The 18,157-nt window shown below is 50.8% G+C and overlaps 5 protein-coding genes across 5 annotated transcripts in view; 4 read left to right on the top strand and 1 right to left on the bottom strand.

The window, feature by feature from the left end:
• Pmar_PMAR005258 (conserved hypothetical protein) overlaps positions 1-965 on the bottom strand; it is a gene marked incomplete at both ends in the record, with an annotated part of 1,549 nt that extends 584 nt beyond the window's left edge. Inside the window, 2 exons of the mRNA XM_002786506.1 lie at positions 1-7; positions 892-965. The exon at positions 1-7 is cut by the window's left edge and continues 4 nt beyond it. Coding sequence (XP_002786552.1) covers positions 1-7; positions 892-965 — 81 coding nt within the window. The remainder of the gene's footprint in view (positions 8-891) is intronic.
• An 846-nt stretch (positions 966-1,811) lies between these two features.
• Positions 1,812-3,306, top strand: Pmar_PMAR005257 (hypothetical protein; the record flags this gene model as incomplete). Its single annotated transcript, XM_002786505.1, has 2 exons — positions 1,812-2,070; positions 2,123-3,306. The coding sequence occupies 2 exons, from the start codon at positions 1,812-1,814 to the stop codon at positions 3,304-3,306; spliced, it is 1,443 nt and encodes a 480-aa protein (XP_002786551.1).
• Positions 3,307-8,468: 5,162 nt separating this feature from the next.
• On the top strand, positions 8,469-11,981 carry Pmar_PMAR005256 (conserved hypothetical protein; the record flags this gene model as incomplete). The annotated part of the gene is made up of 17 exons (XM_002786504.1): positions 8,469-8,612; positions 8,750-8,853; positions 8,935-9,001; positions 9,103-9,313; positions 9,362-9,509; positions 9,558-9,684; positions 9,724-9,884; positions 9,935-10,063; positions 10,252-10,368; positions 10,412-10,593; positions 10,640-10,720; positions 10,773-10,913; positions 10,960-11,114; positions 11,166-11,290; positions 11,339-11,483; positions 11,530-11,646; positions 11,693-11,981. 17 exons carry the CDS (start codon positions 8,469-8,471, stop codon positions 11,921-11,923), a joined length of 2,385 nt encoding a protein of 794 aa, XP_002786550.1. The 3' UTR covers positions 11,924-11,981.
• Positions 11,982-12,060: 79 nt separating this feature from the next.
• On the top strand, positions 12,061-14,926 carry Pmar_PMAR005255 (conserved hypothetical protein; the record flags this gene model as incomplete). The annotated part of the gene is made up of 17 exons (XM_002786503.1): positions 12,061-12,246; positions 12,287-12,416; positions 12,462-12,560; positions 12,609-12,719; positions 12,766-12,869; positions 12,978-13,081; positions 13,131-13,314; positions 13,357-13,421; positions 13,458-13,548; positions 13,597-13,650; positions 13,695-13,848; positions 13,899-13,976; positions 14,215-14,366; positions 14,416-14,527; positions 14,575-14,710; positions 14,756-14,829; positions 14,872-14,926. The coding sequence occupies exons 1-17, from the start codon at positions 12,096-12,098 to the stop codon at positions 14,924-14,926; spliced, it is 1,854 nt and encodes a 617-aa protein (XP_002786549.1). The 5' UTR covers positions 12,061-12,095.
• Positions 14,927-14,999: 73 nt separating this feature from the next.
• Positions 15,000-17,520, top strand: Pmar_PMAR005254 (tfiih, polypeptide, putative; the record flags this gene model as incomplete). Its single annotated transcript, XM_002786502.1, has 15 exons — positions 15,000-15,134; positions 15,190-15,270; positions 15,454-15,581; positions 15,631-15,715; positions 15,760-15,844; positions 15,892-16,038; positions 16,080-16,164; positions 16,211-16,371; positions 16,413-16,541; positions 16,607-16,793; positions 16,839-16,979; positions 17,022-17,116; positions 17,161-17,283; positions 17,330-17,455; positions 17,486-17,520. The coding sequence occupies 15 exons, from the start codon at positions 15,000-15,002 to the stop codon at positions 17,518-17,520; spliced, it is 1,743 nt and encodes a 580-aa protein (XP_002786548.1).
• Positions 17,521-18,157: the final 637 nt, after the last annotated feature.

Raw genomic sequence — 18,157 nt, 5'->3', positions numbered from 1 at the left:
GCAACAGCTACAGCAACAACAAAGACAACAGCAACACCAATAATGAGAGAGTGTCGCTGTTGTCACCATACCCATCATAGTCGTAATAGTTCCCGTGATTCCAATAACCGCCCCCGTAGTGGAAGAGTGTTAGAAGCTGCGTAGCCGTCCCATAGTTGTTCATATTGCTGATACACTTCTCAGCGTTCACTCTGCATCTCTCTTCTGATGGAATATTCCCTCGACCCTGATCAACAGCGCGTGTTCGACCACATAACTGATCAAGTGCGCGAATATCACCAGCAGCAACAATATCACTATATCACTGGTTTTCCTGGTACGGGAAAATCATTCCTCACACGAGCTATCATCTCTAACCTCGAAGCTGATCATACGGTCGTAACACTTTCTTGGTATGGGTTGGCGGCAAGGAATTTGGGAGTTGGGGCTAACACGATTATGTCTTACTTTGGGTTGACGTTCTCCAACAGTGGGTTGGTGGCAGACAATAGTTACCTGAGATGTACGCAAGTAACTATGGCGCGAATGATCCGATACTTACGGGATCACGGTTCCGAAATAACGAGGTCCCGCAAGCTGGTCATCATACTTGATGAAGTGGGAGCTCTGCACGATACGATCATGGATGCCATGGCGGGTGCAGTTGCGGAGCTAAGGCGGCCGAGACTGGAGAGAATGACGGATAAGCTCGATAATCCCTTCGGGGACGCCGCCGTGCTGATGATCGGGGATCCTTGCCAAACCGGGAGGGTAGAACTCACCTCGAATTCAGCTGAATACCCTTCTGAAGTCTATCCCACCAGAGAGTTCTGGCAAGCTGCTTCGTGGAAATCAATGTCCCCCACTGTGTACTTCTTGCATAACGTTCACAGAGGCGGAGATCAGGGATACCTGGGACTTCTGAGAGAGATACGAGCAGCTCCAAGAATGCGGCCAGGATTACCCCAATTCTCCCACGAAGCCATGGAGGTGTTACAATCAATACGGGATAGGGATGCTGGGAAACAGCCGCCAAGGTAGACCAAATTTGTTCCACAGTCAGCTCATATTGATGGACGCATGATAAATATGATATTTCTCATCAGGCTCAGGCTCTGAAGTTGCTTGATCACTCTTATCAGATACGAACATACCGTTGTGTGCTTCACCAATGCCGAAGTGGACCGCTACAACGAGCAATATCTTGCACAGCTCGAGGGAGAAGTCCACGAGCTTGTCGCCATCGATGCCGAAGGCTCGAGAAACTCGTCGTCCCCTCCATCCGCTGTGTCGAAGGACTTCCTGAAGTCGGTCTCCAGGCTTGGGTTCAAAGAACGGGTCTACCTGAAGGTCAACTGTAGAGTTATGGCTACTGTGAACAGTGCAAGCCGTACCGGCAAAGCGAAGTTTTATAACGGCATGATGGGGAGAGTGGTGCGAATCTATCGAGATGTGAACGGTGAACCTGTCGTGGTGGTGAAATTTGATGGGGTGGGAGAGTCTCTGCATGTAGCGCGTGAGAAGCTAACCATTCGCAACTACGATGGCTCTGTTCGCTTCGAGAGACGGCAAATCCCTTTAGTGCCATGCTACGCTGTGACAGCCCATAAACTCATAGGCACCAACTTGCCAGGTTTATGGGTTCTTCTACCGAATAGGAATGGCAGGGTTGATGGGGACATCCAAGACTTCTGGCAATCTCCCTGGCTTCAAGGGGTCGTCTACACCGTGCTCAGTCGCACGGGTAATCGCCAGAATGTCAGGATCTTCCCACTCCGCCGTACTCATGAATCATGAGTCATGATGCAAGCCTCCTACATCCAATCTTCTCCATGAGTTCGGCGGCGTTAGCCTTTGACGCTGAGTGTAGCGAGAAGGACTGGCTGAAGTCAACAGTCTCCGAGGCATCTGCAGAAAATGTCGCAGCTGCAGCTGCAGCAGCACAACAGACTGACACCCTAGGCTCACTCAGTCAGACTTTGAGGCAGGTAGCTGGTACTATGCAAGATCTTGCGAGCGAGTTGCGATCGCTGAAGTCCAAGTCCATGGTCATGCAACACTTTACCACCAAAAGAAGGACTTCAGTCTCAGGTAAACTCTGGATAAATGAGCGATCTATCTGCACACGATACACCTCTCTCAGGTGACCCCATCAACCCTGTCTTCTTCTGCGCGCAGCGGCCGAATCTAGAGCAGAAGATCGACGCATTGCCGGTCAACATTCAGGTCAAGTTCTACGATATATTGGATGAGAGGCTCAACTTGACACATGCTCGGGCAACCGACGAGCAAGTCATGGAGCTACTAACCGACGTCGCCAAAGAAGCTAGTCCTGTGACGCCTATCAACTCTAACATCGAGTCCTCTACCGAATATTTTCACACAGTTAGGACTTCCCCTACTTCACACTGTGGTCATGGCGAACCTGAGAGATGTCACAGTCCTTCTGAAGTCGAGCCTCCCCATAACCTACCGAGCTCAGCCGAAGAAGATAACTCCCTACGAGACGAGGACTTCTCGCTGGACTCTTTCTCTACAGACGACGATAGCGATATGGACGAGGAATCTTCTGATGAGCCTCTCGAGTTGCCTCCTCGAGACGACGATCCTCCGGCTTCCGAGCCTGAGTATGGCGATGAGCCATTCACTGTCTTCGAGGGGAACATCTTCGACGTCGTTTCGGAATACCTGAAATCGAAACCTCATTATCGATTGGTCAACGGCTGTATCGAGGAGCTCAAGACAAAGCGGAAGACTTGCTACTTGGAATGTCGTAGGACGGTGTCATCTCGGAACGAGGGACGGGAAGCATCGAAGGGTGCCAAGCCAGATTGGCGGCTCTGGCCTGCCTTCACCTGTCATCTGAGGAGGATCAAGGTTCGGCAAAATGGACCCTTATGTCATATGTATCCACTGCGAGGAGTTACGGCCACCAATGAGGACTGGAGAGAGCACTCACATTTTCCGGGCACTGAAGATTGCAGAAGTGCGAGGATCCCTCCAGATATTCTCGATGACTGGCAAATTTGGCTCGCTGAACAGCCATGCATACCTACAGCACAGTTGAAGACGAAGTCTCGCCAGAAGTGTATTGATGGACAATACTCTACCACTTCCATAGAGTTCATCACGCAGAAGGGACTCGACAACTTCGAGGCTGTGAGGTCTGCACTGCGCTCAATAAAAAAATCGAGAGAGTGCGGGTTGAGTGTGGAAGCATTCACGAGAGAGCTGCGTGAGTTGGCTTGTGACGCAGCAGAGCTCGAGGGACGAGTTGCAGACATCATACGTAGCATTGATGCTGTCGAAGCAGGTAGTGGTTCCTAAAAAATCCAACTGCTATACAGCAATTCTAGATCAGTCAAACGCAGAACAGCTCTATGAGGATTCCCTTAGATTAGTCCGAAAAGAACAATTCATGCGCTGATTTCAGATTGCGATAACCGCCTGAATTATCGAATTTCGAGAGGGTAGGCAGACTGTCTAAGGCAATTCAATATTCAATGAAAAATCAGCAGAACTGAGATTCTAGGTTCGTGAAAAATCTGCTCCGGCTTGAAACGTACAAGTTGACTAGAAAATGTTTCCGCAATTTCAGTTTGAGAGTAACAAACTTACCTCAATAGGTACCCATTCTGAAGAAGATCTGGTCAGAGCGAGGAGTGCTGACCGATGCCTGGTTGTCGGTGAAATCTTGTGCTCGCCTCAGCCAGCTCAACGTAATTCATCAAGGCGATCCGTACGAGCTTTCTCGGCTGTTGTAACGTCACCCAGGATGCTGAGAAATATGAGAGATTTGCAGACGCTTGGTATTGATGCCACATTCAATCTGACTCACGCAGATCTGGTACTTGGTACTGTATGCTCGGTGCCACGAACTTCCACTGCGCAACCAATCGCACTGATTGTGATGACGAAGGAATCCACGGAGTGCGTCGCGCATGGCCTTAAACAGCTGAATGCCGCCGTCGATGCTCTAAACTTCCATAATGCGGTTCCTCACGAAGTAGTCATGGATGGTAGCGACGCCATACATTCGGCTGTCATGACGCAGTACACCATTGCTGGGGAGCAACCTCGATGTATCAGCTGTTTCTTCCATGTAATCAAGAAGGCCAAAGAATCTAAGGGAAAAGCACGGCTTGGGAGAGCTTTGTGGAGTGAGCTGAAGAGTGACTTACGTTTGATGGGGAGTGCACCGACGAGAGCAGAGTGGCTAAACTTGCGAGATGCATTCATGAAGCATTGGACATCAGGTGGGCACATAATTTGAGTAGACGATGAATGAACTTTCGTGCCTTTATCATCATAAAATATTGGATAATACTTAGATTCCGCACGTACCATTCGTAGTCCATCGGATGGACTCCATCCTAGGCGAGTGATTTCTATCCCTATTCAGATCGTACTCAGCACTTGCAGGCCAGTGATCGGGATGCCATCCAGGCTTTCTTGACCGACTTCGCTGGTTACCTCGATGTTTCAGCTTGGCGCAGTTGGTGGGGGAGTTATAGTAGCGAAATTTGCGGTGCACGCACTAACAACTGCGTGGAACGCTACAATAAGGAGCTCAAGAAGCACTTCCTACCTGCAAGGTGTCGCTTATCCCTTCATGAATTCGTAACTTTTCTCAAGAGTGGGGGTGACTGGGCTGCAATATCACAGTATGGCCGAGGAGCGGTGAGAGGCCAGGCGAAACCCGCGGCTCGGCAGAGAGCAGTGGACCACTTCCTACATGAGAGCTACTGTCAAATACCTCGCTCTTGGTATACGTCGGAGAATCACCCCTTCTCTCATGAATGGCTCTTCCTAACCGTGGCGAGTGATCCGATTACGAATGGCGTCCCCCTGAGAGACTTCATCCGTGATTCCATTGGAGAACATGCCAGGAAGATGTACTTGGGTACCTTCGATACGATGGCACAAGCTCATACCCTGAAGAGGCGATACTGTATCGTTACTTACACTGAGTCAGCTGATCCAAATGAACCTCCACCCAGGGGACCGAGTTGTACCTGCTCAGTTTGGCTGCGTGATGTCGTTTGCTGCCATACCCTATGCCTCGGTTATGTATTGGGTCAAGATTCCACAGAGGAAGCTGCGCGGGCCTGGAGCACAGCTCGCTGCTTTTTCACGAGAGCCAAAAGGAGGCGAGATGGCCAGGGGAGGTTCGGCGACGAGTCCCTACCAAAAAGGGCGCGATACGGCTTGAACGAGCCACGAAGAAAAGCCAGAAAAGAAGAGCGTGAAGCCACAGAAGCCGACACATCGAGTGGGGATAAGCTATCGGTAGCTGTGCCTTACTCGGAAGTGCGATGGCCATCATACTACTCTACTGATGGGATGAGATACTGCGGCTGTAGACAGGGATATTCCAGCTCCGTGGATATGTTGGAGTGCAGCAACCCCAAGTGCGACATAGGGTGGTGGCATATCCCTTGCATAGAGACATACGCTGCCGTATCTGGTTTGAGGAGTCGTCACATCACGGCAGTGGGGACTGAAAAAAAATGGTATTGCTTCAGCTGTCATCAGAGGCGAATCGCCGGTACCCGTCTCCGTTGCTAATATCCTTTTTACTATTTGCAAGTCCCATACTAGTCGGGGGAATCCAGTCCCGCCATGTTGCTAATTCGGGTCAACTGACCTGCGGAAGCACAGACTCGATGCCACCGAGTATCGACCCATCAGCATACGTGTAGTGTTCAGATTGATATAAATCCCCTTACGATAGAAATCTCAGCTCTATCTGATATATATGAACATATAAAGATTTTCATAGCACGTTCATTTCTTTCACGAAGCTGTTACCACAAAATGTAGATCGCGCACTGTATCGCTTGACAATTGAGCCGCGATTTGGACTCCAAATTTTGGAGTGACTCCAAATCGCGGCTCAATTGGCAGGTCCAAATTTTGGACCTGTGCAGCTGTTTGTCCCTTGTGACGCCGCTTATAGCTATTTGTTCCACTACCATCTATCGCGCTATGTCATTCTAATCACCCTCTGGCTCCTAACACGCTACGATTTCTTGATGAACTCGTTGATACGTACAATGAGAGAGCCTGCGTAGCGTTCTGTCCCTTGTGACACCGCTTATAGCTATTTGTTTCACTACCATCCATCGCGGTAATGTCGTTCTAATCACCTCCTGGTTCATAACACGCTACGATTTCTCAATTAACCCGTTGATACGCACAATGAGAGAGCCTGCGTAGCTGTCTGTCCCTTGTGACGCCGCTTATAGCTATTTATTTCACTGCCTTCCACCGCGCCAAAGCCACTCCAATTATCTATTATCCAGTTATCCCATCCTGAGATGAAGTTGTAAGTGCTTGTAACGAGAGAGTCCGCCTAGCTGTCTGTCTGTCTTTGTGATGCCGCTTATAAGTACGTAGTTCATAGTCACACGATACTGCGCACCTCTTTCGCTCCTTGCGCGAGTATGATAGCAAGGATTCGACCCATACAAATAACGACACAAACACACATGATGATAACACATACGTAACAAACTCGACCCATACAGATGTAATAACGCAGTCACTACCCATACACACATCACATGAGTGCTCGTGAACACGTGACGCGTGATCCGTGCGGCACGGGCCGTGCCACGGATGAACGGGCGCACACTGCCGACCTCCACCACAACTCTGACATGAGAACGGGCCGAAGACAATTTTACACGACACTCACGGGAGATCCCTTGGATCATTATAGCTGGGGCAGTATGGCTCTTGATGTTTTGTAGCTGTTGTTGTTGCTATTGTTGTTGCTGTTGATGTACGCTGTTGTTGTTCACTGTCGTTGTTGTTGCTATTGCTATTGCTATTGCTATTGATGTTGCTATTGTTATTGTTGTTGTTATTGCCATTGTTGTTGCTCTAGCTGATGTTGTTGTTGCTGCTTCGCATACATCATGTATGATACATGTAACGCGAAACGTTCTTGCAAGTGCAGGGAAATGGCAAATCGACCATTAGGCGTTCCAATGACTCCCTTTCAAGGACGTATGCCTGGAGTAATTGAGGCCCGCATAACTCTGGTATGCTTCGAGCTGGCAAATCGGTCGAATGCCTGTTGATGGTAAACCCCTTGTGGTGGTGGCTGACCTACTATGCTGGTTCGATCCTCGGTAGCGACATTTCTCCTGCATTTTTGCACGGCTTCATTGAAATAACTTCCAGCCTGGGAGTCCCAGCTTTGCGTTATAGGGAACAAGCTTTAACTTACAATGGCGGGCCGGAGGCCCGCATTCTATACTATTAAAACACAACACTCTTAGCGTTTGTTGACGTTCGACCCGATTTCTGTTGACGTTCGACCCGCTTAGCTTACATGGGTCCAGGGTCTGTAGAAGTTCCAAAACACATTGCTAGGGCGTTTAAGACCAGTGATCGTGTCGGCTGATCCAGGTCACGAGTGCACAAGAAGAGAAGAAGTCTTGAACCGGTCGTACTACCATCCTTCTCCGTCACATCATTATGCATGATACTCTACTCCAAGTCAAGATAACAGAGAGTTGCTTTACATCATCTCTAGCAATAAGAGTCTTATTCACCTCCCGAGGTACACGACAAGGCAGTAATCAATGGTAGTAATGTGAAGGCTCTCGTACTCCAAGATATCCCGAATAGATGCAAGGCTCTCGAATACGTCATCGGAGGCCACTACGCGCTGACTTACTGAGTAAACCATTGCTCCATGGTTAATCTCATGGATCCAATCGTTACATAATCACCATCTTTGTCATCGCTCCATGTACCTCCTTGCAGAGCTTTGCCGATGTTTCTGTCTCGCCTGGTTGGAGTTCTACTGGGAAGTAGTCATCGCCGCCTCGTCGTCTCGGCAACGAGGGGATTCCCCTTGGTGACTGCCTACGCCCCAGTCGTTGCCAATCCTTGCTACACTCTGTTTAGCATAATAGATCAACTCGTTGTAATGCATGGCCTGCAATGACCAGGCTCAAGGGACAGCCCGTTTTGGTAGTACGGATGTAGGCGCTGCGCTACTCACTCGTGCCGTGCTACTTGTACAACATCTATAACGCTCAATTGATTCAGGAATATCTTCACTGTTTACCTTCACCTCCACGACTTGGTATTGCTACTACTATAGTTACTTCAAAGTTCCCACGTTCTCCTCGACGAGCACGCAGCTCGGCCCTGATGATATCGTAATAATCAAAATGGGCAGCGAACTTGCTGAGATTCAGCACGTTTCCTAGTAGTGTCTTGGTCGTGTCTCGCCTTTGTAGATTTGACTTGGGATACTTGGCGCTGGTTCCGACGCTGCTGAAGGTTCAGCTTTATAGTGACGAGAATGATGATTTACTGGGGGGGGGGGCGGTAGACCTCGAAAATATGTCGAGGAAACGCAAAAACGTGAATGAAGGGCTCCTGTTAAAATGTATATAATTTTCACATTTGCTGAGTGTTGGATTTCGTAGTGGTCATAAACGCCCCATCGAATCGTTTTGTTGTCCATGGTCTCATCAAGATGGACGAGCACAGGCTTTAAAGGGAGATGGGATACCGTGTATCGTCGAGTGGTGCCTCTGGTGGCTTTGGCATACATGCTCAAGAAGCGGATGGACTACTTAAGGGTGCTCACTGACGATGAGAAGGAGGTAGTGGCGAAGTGGGAAAGGTCGGCATCCATGGCGATCACCCTACTGTCATCACTTCTACGGAGGGAGCTCTCAACTCACACGTGACGGCCCTCCCTTAGTAGTCTATAGTGACGACTGCATTGATGCTCTCTTAGTGGCTAGCTGCGGAAGTTATGCGTCGCAGAGTAGCGCTGGCCCAAGCAATGGAGGATGCGAAAGACCCCGATACGCTGCTCACGGCACTGCTCGGTCTTGCGAGGTAGTAGAAAGCGACGAACAGAGGTCATCACGTATGTGGCCTCATGGAGTATACTGGGTTGAAGTCAGTGGTTCTTTCCAGGTGCTCCACTGATGACCCTGAGGTTATATCCATTCTCAAAGTAGCAGTGAATAGGACCTTGGCAAGAGTAGTATGGGGAGGGGCGACCAGTGCATGGTTAGATGACATTGTCCACAGCTCATTCGCTTAGTCCACGCCTGTGGTGGTAGTCACTGTTGCTTGCATTAGGTCTTGAAGGCTCTAGAGGCAGACCATAAGCATCGGTCTGCAGCCAAGGATTTGTACTTCTACTGCACTCGTGGAGAGCTTGTTGGTTTCGCAAAGCGTTCCCTAGTGGATGCCCTGGGGCATAAGCTGCATCTAGCCGCGTTGTGCCAGTGTGCTACTGCATCACGCTTGGTCGTGCATCTGTTGGTCAGCTCCCCAACCGTCCTGCTTGGTGGGTGTTGCTATCGACGATGTTGTTGCTTATGGGCTGCCTTGTTAGGCATGACACTTTCCACGGCGATGTCGGCAGTGTGCGGATGGCTGGCGGCTGAGAGTGTCTCTCATAGGGGTAAAATTATGGAGGTGGCGATGAGCCCTCAGGACCGCAGTTTGAGGCCTATCTTATTGATGTTTATGGAGCTGGCTAGGTAGTATAGTGCTTGTAGTAGAGGTGGAGGAGGCATGGACGAGTTTAGGCTGGAGTTAACACAGATATTCCTGTGTGCTGCGGGGGAGGTGGTACTGGATGCCACTCAGCATGAGGCCATAACCAGCCTCAAAGGGGAGCTCTATACAAGAGCCTTACTCATGGACTATAAGCAGGTGAGCTCGTGCCATTCGTTGGTTCTAGGATGCCCCTAGGTCGTCTCAACGGACTTGGACCTTCTGCGTCGTACGATCGGGAGCTGTGGCACTGTGTGCCGGCTGTTACTAGGGTTGCCTAGTAAGGTTACTACACGTTTCAGTGGGGCTAGCACGACGCTGTGGCAAATCTATCGCAAGTCGGGGAACTCTAGAAGGAGGTGATAAGCTCTGTTGTGATGGTCCTTAGTGAGACTTCTCTGACGCTCAGGTTCCTAGGCTTGGTACTGTTCATTTTCGGTTCTGTATTTTTCAAGCGTCGAGTTATGGAGTATCTCATTTACTGGCGTTTGATGGACACCTCTGTGGTGGACCCGAGAGGCGGTCCTGTTATGCTAAGGTAGGCGGCTTTCCATTGGGTGGTATTGGAATATACGCATGTGCTCAACTATAGCGAGGAAATTGAGAGCGAATTTCAATAGTCTTTGTTGGTTTCTGTGCACTTCTGCTCTAAGTCAGTTGAGAGGACCAAACATATACTTCAGCACTGTCGTTGGGTGGTGGGCTCGTCCAGTGAGAGGTGCATAGGTTGTGGCGACATCTGTACTCCCCGGAAAGCATTCTGCAAGTTCGAGCCTTCGGTCGGCAGGAGTTGGAGGCTAGACAGTTCCAGGCTACTATAAGGATGATGGAGAGACGGAATGAGTACTACTTGAGGGAGGACCTATTGAGCTACCTCTTATTGTAGGTATGATGCCTCTCGACAGGCTCTCATGCACCTCCCCATGGTACAGCTACTAACGTCGTGTGCTCACGTATCAGAGGTGGCAGCAATAGCATTAGTAACGGGCAGCGGCTCTGGAGATGACGCTGGCATCGTCGGCTCTGTCATGACCGCAGCATTGGGCCAATCAGTTGGTGGGGAAGCAGGTGATATCAAGTTCCCATTCAGAGAGAGGCACTGTTGCTTGTATAGGTACTTGGGCCTCGGTGTCTGGCAGTATTGACACCCTCCTTGACACTGCCGATGCTGTGGCCTCGGCTGCTGATGATGCTTGTGAGCGTGCAGGGCGGGCGAGATTCACACCATCATGCTCCTTTGGGGTCAGGTCGAATAGTGAAGGCTCTGGATACCCCGACTGAAGGCGTTCCCAACGGCAAACTCCCGAGTAGCTCTCTCGAGTTGGCAGGTCTTGAAGTGGATGTGCGCAACGTTAGCTTTGCATACGAGCAGGCTGCTGGCTCTAATGGTGCGGTTGGCTGGCATGTTCGTGAGAATTGATGAGCTGAGTTCAGGTCAACGAGGAAACTCGGCGAATTCGCCAGGCTTATGTGACATCAGTTTTTGTGTACCCCCTGGGCAAAGGGTTGCCATAGTGGGGGAGAGTGGCACTGGTAAGACTACTCTGGTGGAGGTGTTGTTACAGGCGATCAAGCCAGACAAGGGCCAAGTAAGGGGAGGACCATGTGGCGATGTATGGCCGTCATGGTGCTGGCTCTAGGTTTTTTTATCGGGTAAGCCTTTGAGCTCACTGAACCCCCAAGCGCTGAGGAGTACTGGCCTGTTGGGCTGTGTTATGCAGGAGAGTCCTCTCACGGAGAGAGCCTCCATACGAGAAGCATTGAAGTGGGATTCAGCCAAACGCTGTGTGGGGTGGGAGGTGATGTGGCTCAGTTATGGTATGACCCCGATGGCCTCTGATGCCGAGTTGTTGGATGCCTTGGCCCGAGCACAGCTGCAGTATACCCTAGGGGTGAAGTCCCTGGGTCTGGATGGTAAACTGGCTGAGCTTAGCGGCGGGGAGCGCCAGCGTGTCGAGGTACGACTCGATACGCTGCTGGATGATCCTACTCCTGCCTCCCTAGTTGGCGCGAGTAATTCTGACTCGTCCAAGACTGGCAATCCTAGACGAGGCTACGAGTGCTCTTGATGAGGTTACTCAGAAGAGGGTCATGAAGGAGATCTTCGAGGCTTGTGGGACTGTCAGTAGCAGTGCTCTGTGACCATCGGGAGTTGCTTCTCCTCAAGGTGATCCTAACATGCCATCGTCCGAGTGTAGTTCGCATGTGTGAGAGGGCGATCGTGTTGGTAAGGGGAGGCTCTGTGGTGGAGGACGGCCTTGTGGAAGAACTTTCTCGAGATCCCAACAGTCGCTTGCGGGCTCTTATGGCTGAACGGATCAGCCCACAGGTGCAGAAGGCTACCACTGCTCTGCCTCTTACCAATGGCTTCGGATTGGGCCAAGATTTTCCTGGTTGATATCGAAATATTTCTAAACGTAATTAACATAGCGCTCTGCGTATCAACGCTGTGTTAGATTTACTATAATACTTGGATGATTTCATGCTACTTTTTCCTCGAGTTGAACTGGACGAGCGAGAGCACACGGTTATATTAGCTTGCCTTTGTGCCCTCGAATGGGCTTTTGATCATGTCAACGCCGCCGCCAGCCTCACCTTCGTCACTCGATGGAATGGCGCCTGTCGGGGGAGAGATGCCCACTGCTGAACGAGTGCTTGCCAGGTCTCCTGTGAGGTTCAAGAAACAGTTATGGGACCTCTACTTTACGACCCAACGTCTAGGTAAGGGGGACGTTGCTAATCGTTGGATCTACTTGGTCAGTTTTCAACCCGTCGAGCAACAATACTCAGACGGAGCCGATGATAGTCATGCTGAATCTGGTGGCTGGGTTTGTAGCCAACAAGCACAACCCCGTGAAGTCCAACAGGGCTTTGATCAAACTAACATACCGGTGAGTGTGGATATGGGAATAGAGCTTGGCTAGAGGGTTCGACAGGGAGCATGCGAGTGAAGACTCTCGGGAGCGGGTCATTGAGTTCACCTCGCAAACACAAGCGTGGGAGGACCAGCACACTATTCTGGACTTGCTCAAGAGGTAGCTACAGTCGCATGTGAGTTGATTTCGATCGGGTGTGGTATTCAGTTACGCTGGAGATGCTGCAGAAGAGAGGCAAGCGAGGCGACAACGAGCCTTACAGCAGGCGGCTAAGGACAGGGCCGAGTTCCTAGCGAGCAATAGGGAAATGAAGGATCGGTATGATCACAAAGGTCAGGAGCATGAACTCTATCTCCACTGCTAGGTATGAGCGCCTGGTTACACGTTCGAAATGCTTGACGGCTGAGGAGTTCTGGGACCGCTACAGGCTGGAGCTACACCTACATAAACAGGCTATGAGAAGGGATGGTAGGAATTCACCACGCTTAGCATCATGGTTCGATGCGGGTTGAAGTCCTGGTCATCGTTTTAACTCGAGCGAAAACGTTTGTTCCTTCCTTATTCTTGTCTTTGTAGATCAGGGAGTTCACTCGAGCCTGCCTATACCGATCAACTTGCCATCCCAGATAGCGAACCCTCAGCAGGGCGATAAGGGCGTTTTCAACATCACGCCAGAGACGGTGGGACGATCATCGTTATGAACGCTTGTGAGGTTCACTCCTTGGGCAGCAACGAGAAGTATTCGAGCAAAATCCGAAGGTCCGCGCCGCATATGAGCGCCTGGTGCCGACTAGTCTAAGTGAGAAGGAGTTCTGGACTAAGTACTTCCAGTCGGGTTACTACTACAACTCACAAGGGAAGGAGAAGCCCAAGAACATACCCAATGACCCTTTGTTTGATGCCATGGAGAAAAGTAGGCGCTTCGCTCCGCCTAGTTCCGAGGTTTTATGTTCAGCCGCTGATGAAATCGGCCCTGATGTGTGGACAGCGGAGTCAATGGTGAACCCAGAGGTCGGTCAGGTGATTGCTCTCATGTTCATGATCGGGTCTTCACAGGTGGATCTCACTCAAGCCGAGATGAGCACGGGTCACGCCGAGCACAGTGTTGAGATGCAACCGCTACCTGGTGATGCCTTTGCTAGCAATGGTGAGTTAGATCTTCCCGGTCTTCGAGAAGTAGGCCGATCCCCGTTAGATACCTTCCAGAGTTTACTTCATCGCTTTAACAGTCAGAGTGCTCGTGTTACTGGTACGGTTCGTTCGGCACTATTTTATCCATTACTCTTAAACCAGGAACAGTGCTAAGGTCCGAGCCAAAATCATCGTTTGATGTGGAGTCGGTGGCGAAGCGACGCAAACTGGCCTTGGATTCCTCGGAAAGCACAGAACTGCCGGATTTGCGTCAGGAGGATCACGATCATGATACTCGATCGATGGCTATAAACAAGTACATGACGTTTGTTTTTTCTTCGTGTTGGTCATTGCTATCCACCGTAGGCTCATGGCACGGTATGCTACCAATGGATCTCCTCCGGGTTCTCCCAAGGAGGCCAAAATGGAGGTTTCTGATGAAGCGTAAGCTGGGAGTATACTCCCTGATAGGCTTGGCTGTAGCAAATCGAGTGGGGAAATATTCACATGGTCAACTACATGTGTTGGTGAGAGTTTGAAAGTTGTGAGGAAACTTAGGGAAATTCTCGTTGGTTTTCGTACACTTCTACTCGAATTCTTATAACTTTCATCACTAGTGAACTCAGCTGAGGAGAGCGAACATATATTCTCAACACTGCATGAGATGGTGATGCATCTCTAGGTGCGAAGCCTGGGCTCAGGCTCTGTCTAAGGAGGGCTGCCCGCCTGTGCTGTCGAGTCATGAGGTCCTCACCAAGGTCGACCAAGAGACTATCGAGTTGTCCAAGGAGTTGGTCCATCTCGTTGGGCCTGGTGGATCTGTCAGTGGTCCCGGTCGGTGCACATCGGGTGTTCATACTCTATAGATGCCTACTGAGTTCAGGTCTAGTCGTGCCCGGCGTCCGCATCTGGGAGAACGATGTGATGACTGCCGGAGGTCAATCACGGGTTGACCATGGTGCCATCAATGTGCGAACTAACCCTGGCAGCAAGCTGTAAGCATTTCCTCTGTATGTGTGCCATCGAGACTAGTTCCTGAAAGGTATCGGCGTATGGCTGACAGCACAGTGAACGTCGAGTTAGACCAACTCCTCGAACGAGTGCGAGAGTTGCTCTCGCACTTTTGGGCCTCGGGGATCTCCCCACAACAGGCCGAAAAACGAGATAGAGTTCTGAAGGTATAGCAGTTAGCACTGTGTCAGTGGACTGCAGCGGTGATGCAGGTGCTGCTAGCTGAGAAGGATGCGATGGAGTCGTGGATGACCCGAACGCCTCCAGAGTGGCACGCCACCTGCCGGTGGTACAGCATACCACTCCATGGCCAAATCGTCGAGGTCAGGTACATCAAAGAAGCCGTCGAAGAAGCACATCGAGTGGCTGTTAAGTTCAAATGACATATGCTGTTTCTAGTCAGTCATCTTTAGCCTTGTGTCGAGTCTACCATCATTACTGGACTGTTCAGTATTGATGCCATCGCCGTCGGGGTCGGGGTCTGCTAAGTCCGGCTCGACCTTCGGCAACGATCTCTTCGGGTATCTTATCCACTTAGCTACCCTTTACCAACGCCCTCCAGGCAAGCTAGTGTTCCTCGGCACTTTCATCGTGCGTACTACTCTTTTTAGGTGCACCTGTTGTGCCTGGTAGCAACTCCCATCAGTTGGGTGCTCTGTTCGAAGAGCTCTACAAGGATCCTGCGGTTGTAGCATATGTGTATAGCAGACTCAACGGCATCGGCAAGGTCGGCTGGCTCTCATTTTCTCCATGGGAAAATATGCACGCGGTCACCTGTATGAAAATAGTGAGGAAATTTTGGGAAATTCTTGTTGGTTTCTGAACACATCTACCCGAATTCGAATATGGACTACTTTTGTTAGTGAGGAAGCTCCTCTTCAGCTGCTCCAGAACTGCATTCACTATTCAGGTCTTCATCAACCGTCTCATACTAGTACATCGTCCAATCCAACAAGGCGTTATACGCCATTGGATATCCTCCTTGCATGACTCCGACCACTCAAAGTACCGCGCCGCCTTGTCTCAGCTCACCAAGCTGTGAGTAACTCTGATTTCGATGGCTGGTCTCTGAGTGCAGTGCTATCAGGCATATCTTGCTGATGGACCCCAAGGGCCAGCACTTACGAATGAGCTCCAATTTTCGACAGCGGCTCCACGAGGTTTTCCTCAAGGTACGGTATGAATTCAGGAACGATCAGCTACTGGGAGCATTCAGAATACGAGTGATGACCACCAGTCACCACCGTGGGAGATCCTAGAGGAGGCCAAGGTTGACGTATCCAAGGTCGACGGAGTGCTCAGTAAGCGAGCCGATCTTAGAACGCTGTTCGTGGATGCTATGCTTCAGCCAACGGTGGAGCTCCACGAGATGCCGGTATGAACAGATTGGACGAGTACGCTGCCCTACGGTGGGAGTATGTTTTGGAGGCGATGGTTGATGGGATGACCGCGGCTGTGGGGGACGCGTCACTTCGGCCGGAAGGAGCCCGACAAGGTGAGTCGACTCAGGACTAGCTGTCCATAGACTGGTTTCAGGTCTGTCCGGGATCGTTGGTATGAGCAGTACCAGCACATCTACGGGGCAGCTCTTCCAGTTCGTATTGGCCTCACGGACGAGCCAGTAGGTCGCGTTGAGCTGTGTCATTCGATGAGTCTCTACTATGAAGGTATTGGGAGCTCGTCCGAAGAGCCTTTGATATGATCGAACGGCAACATGGAATACAGTCACTGTTAGCTCCAATAAGGATGGTGGTGGCCCTCACTAGGTCCATCAAGCATGAACCAGAGCGACTGCTCCCCGGCACTCGCATCCGTGTCAATCCTCAATGTGGGCCTTGCCGATGTTGAGCTCATGAACCGCAACAACAGGTATGGCGACTCCTGGAGCCAAGGGGGCCGTAACGACTCTCCTCGAGACCCTAGCCGACCTTGGGATCGTGGTCCCTGCTACCTATGATGATGAGCTTAGGAAAGTAGCCGCCTTGCAGAGGCAATACGGTACGGCTGAACTGCCTTCCAGTTCTCCCATCGTTGAAGAGGATGTGCTCTCCCTTCCTATTCAGGTGAATCCGTGAAGTACGAGTTGCCTTTGGTGAGCTCGGACTCCAGGATGGTTGTATCCAGTTTGGTGTACGTCATGCAAGCTAGTCGGTCGAAGATGATGATGAGTGTTGATGATACCACCGCTATCACCAACAAGTCTTGCAGGCTCTTCGTGGATAGTAACTTTGCGGTTACTGCATATACGACGTGAGCCGCATCTACTGTGCTTGTGAGGGTCAGCTGCCTTCATAGGTCGAGTTTGGATCTGCGTCTCCTCGGTACATTCGTACAGCTACAGCGACAGCTTGGTGATGGTAGGGAGTATGACCCTAACGACTTTGGCTGCGTCCTGGGTACTTTGACGCAGAGTTCCGTTCAGTCGGCAGCTCAGAGGTAAGGACATGTTGCTGCTCTCGCCGAGATTCTGCCTTGTAGAGGTGTCACTTCTGAGTACATCATTTCCTATCTCAAGAGTCATGTGGACCCTCGAGCCGCTCACATGGGTTCGCAAGGTGGCCGGTCCTCAGCTGGTAAGACTTAGCTGCTGATGGGAGCCTGCAGTGCTTCCCCTCAGCTACAGCCAACACTGGTGCTGCACGAGGCGAGAAGTTCATCGATGGAATACCAGCCAATGTGGTGACACAGATCACTCTATGGGAGAGGGAGGCCATTCACAACAGGCTACGCATAGATCCTGGTACGGTCGCCTTCATTCGATCATCATCAGCATGGTCCTCTTCCAGGCGTGGCCATCCAGAACCCGGCGGCTACCACTGCTATGGACCAATTCACCGGGATGACTCAATCTGAGGAAGCTGCCAAATACGTTACGCGGATGATGCAGGCTTGCGGGGTATATTACGAGAGAAGTGGGGGAGGACTGTGTGGTCTCCTTTCAGCCTTCGGCGTGTCTGTGGAGTCAAGCGACGAGTAAACGGCAGCACCCAGAGCACGACACACAGTCGCAGGTGGGTCTGGAAGACCGCTACAGAAGCCTGCTTAGTCCCATTGTCCCAGACTATTGTTGTTTCCGAGCGTGCGGCCAAGCGGTTCAAGCTCATCGCCCCACCGTCTTCCTCTAGCAGCGAGAGTGATTTTTGATCGTCACTATTTTCCTCGCTCTAGTTGTTATCATAAGTACTGTCACTCACTCAAACCGTCACTGACATTATTAAACGTGAATCATTATCGTATCGTTCTACTACGTCACCATCGCTAACATTTCCTATCACCGTCGCGCTGCTTGCGTCCGAATTTGCATACGCCCAGCACGGTCAAGGGATGTTATAGTTGAATCGCTCCGTGAGGCATGGACTTCAACGCAGCTCACACCTTGCAGAGACTCTCGAGATGGTCCTAGAGACTCCCGTCTGAGTGACGACTCTATAATAGACCGGAGATCTATGTCAGTGAACTCGGTAGCGTTCATGTCCTGATCGTTATCACAATAGGTACTCTGGACAGATCGATGGACAACGCTGACATTTGCCATTTGCGGATCAGTCTCATCATCTCAGCAACAGATGGATATAAGGACGAGATAGATATGGGAAAACTCAGGTCACTAGTAA

This window comes from Perkinsus marinus (genome assembly GCF_000006405.1).
Source record: "Perkinsus marinus ATCC 50983 genomic scaffold scf_1104296931384, whole genome shotgun sequence".
In the NCBI taxonomy this organism is placed as follows: Eukaryota; Perkinsozoa; order Perkinsida; family Perkinsidae; genus Perkinsus; species Perkinsus marinus.
The sequence above is the reverse complement of the archived record's forward strand: the minus strand, read 5'-3'. Positions and strand labels throughout refer to the sequence as shown.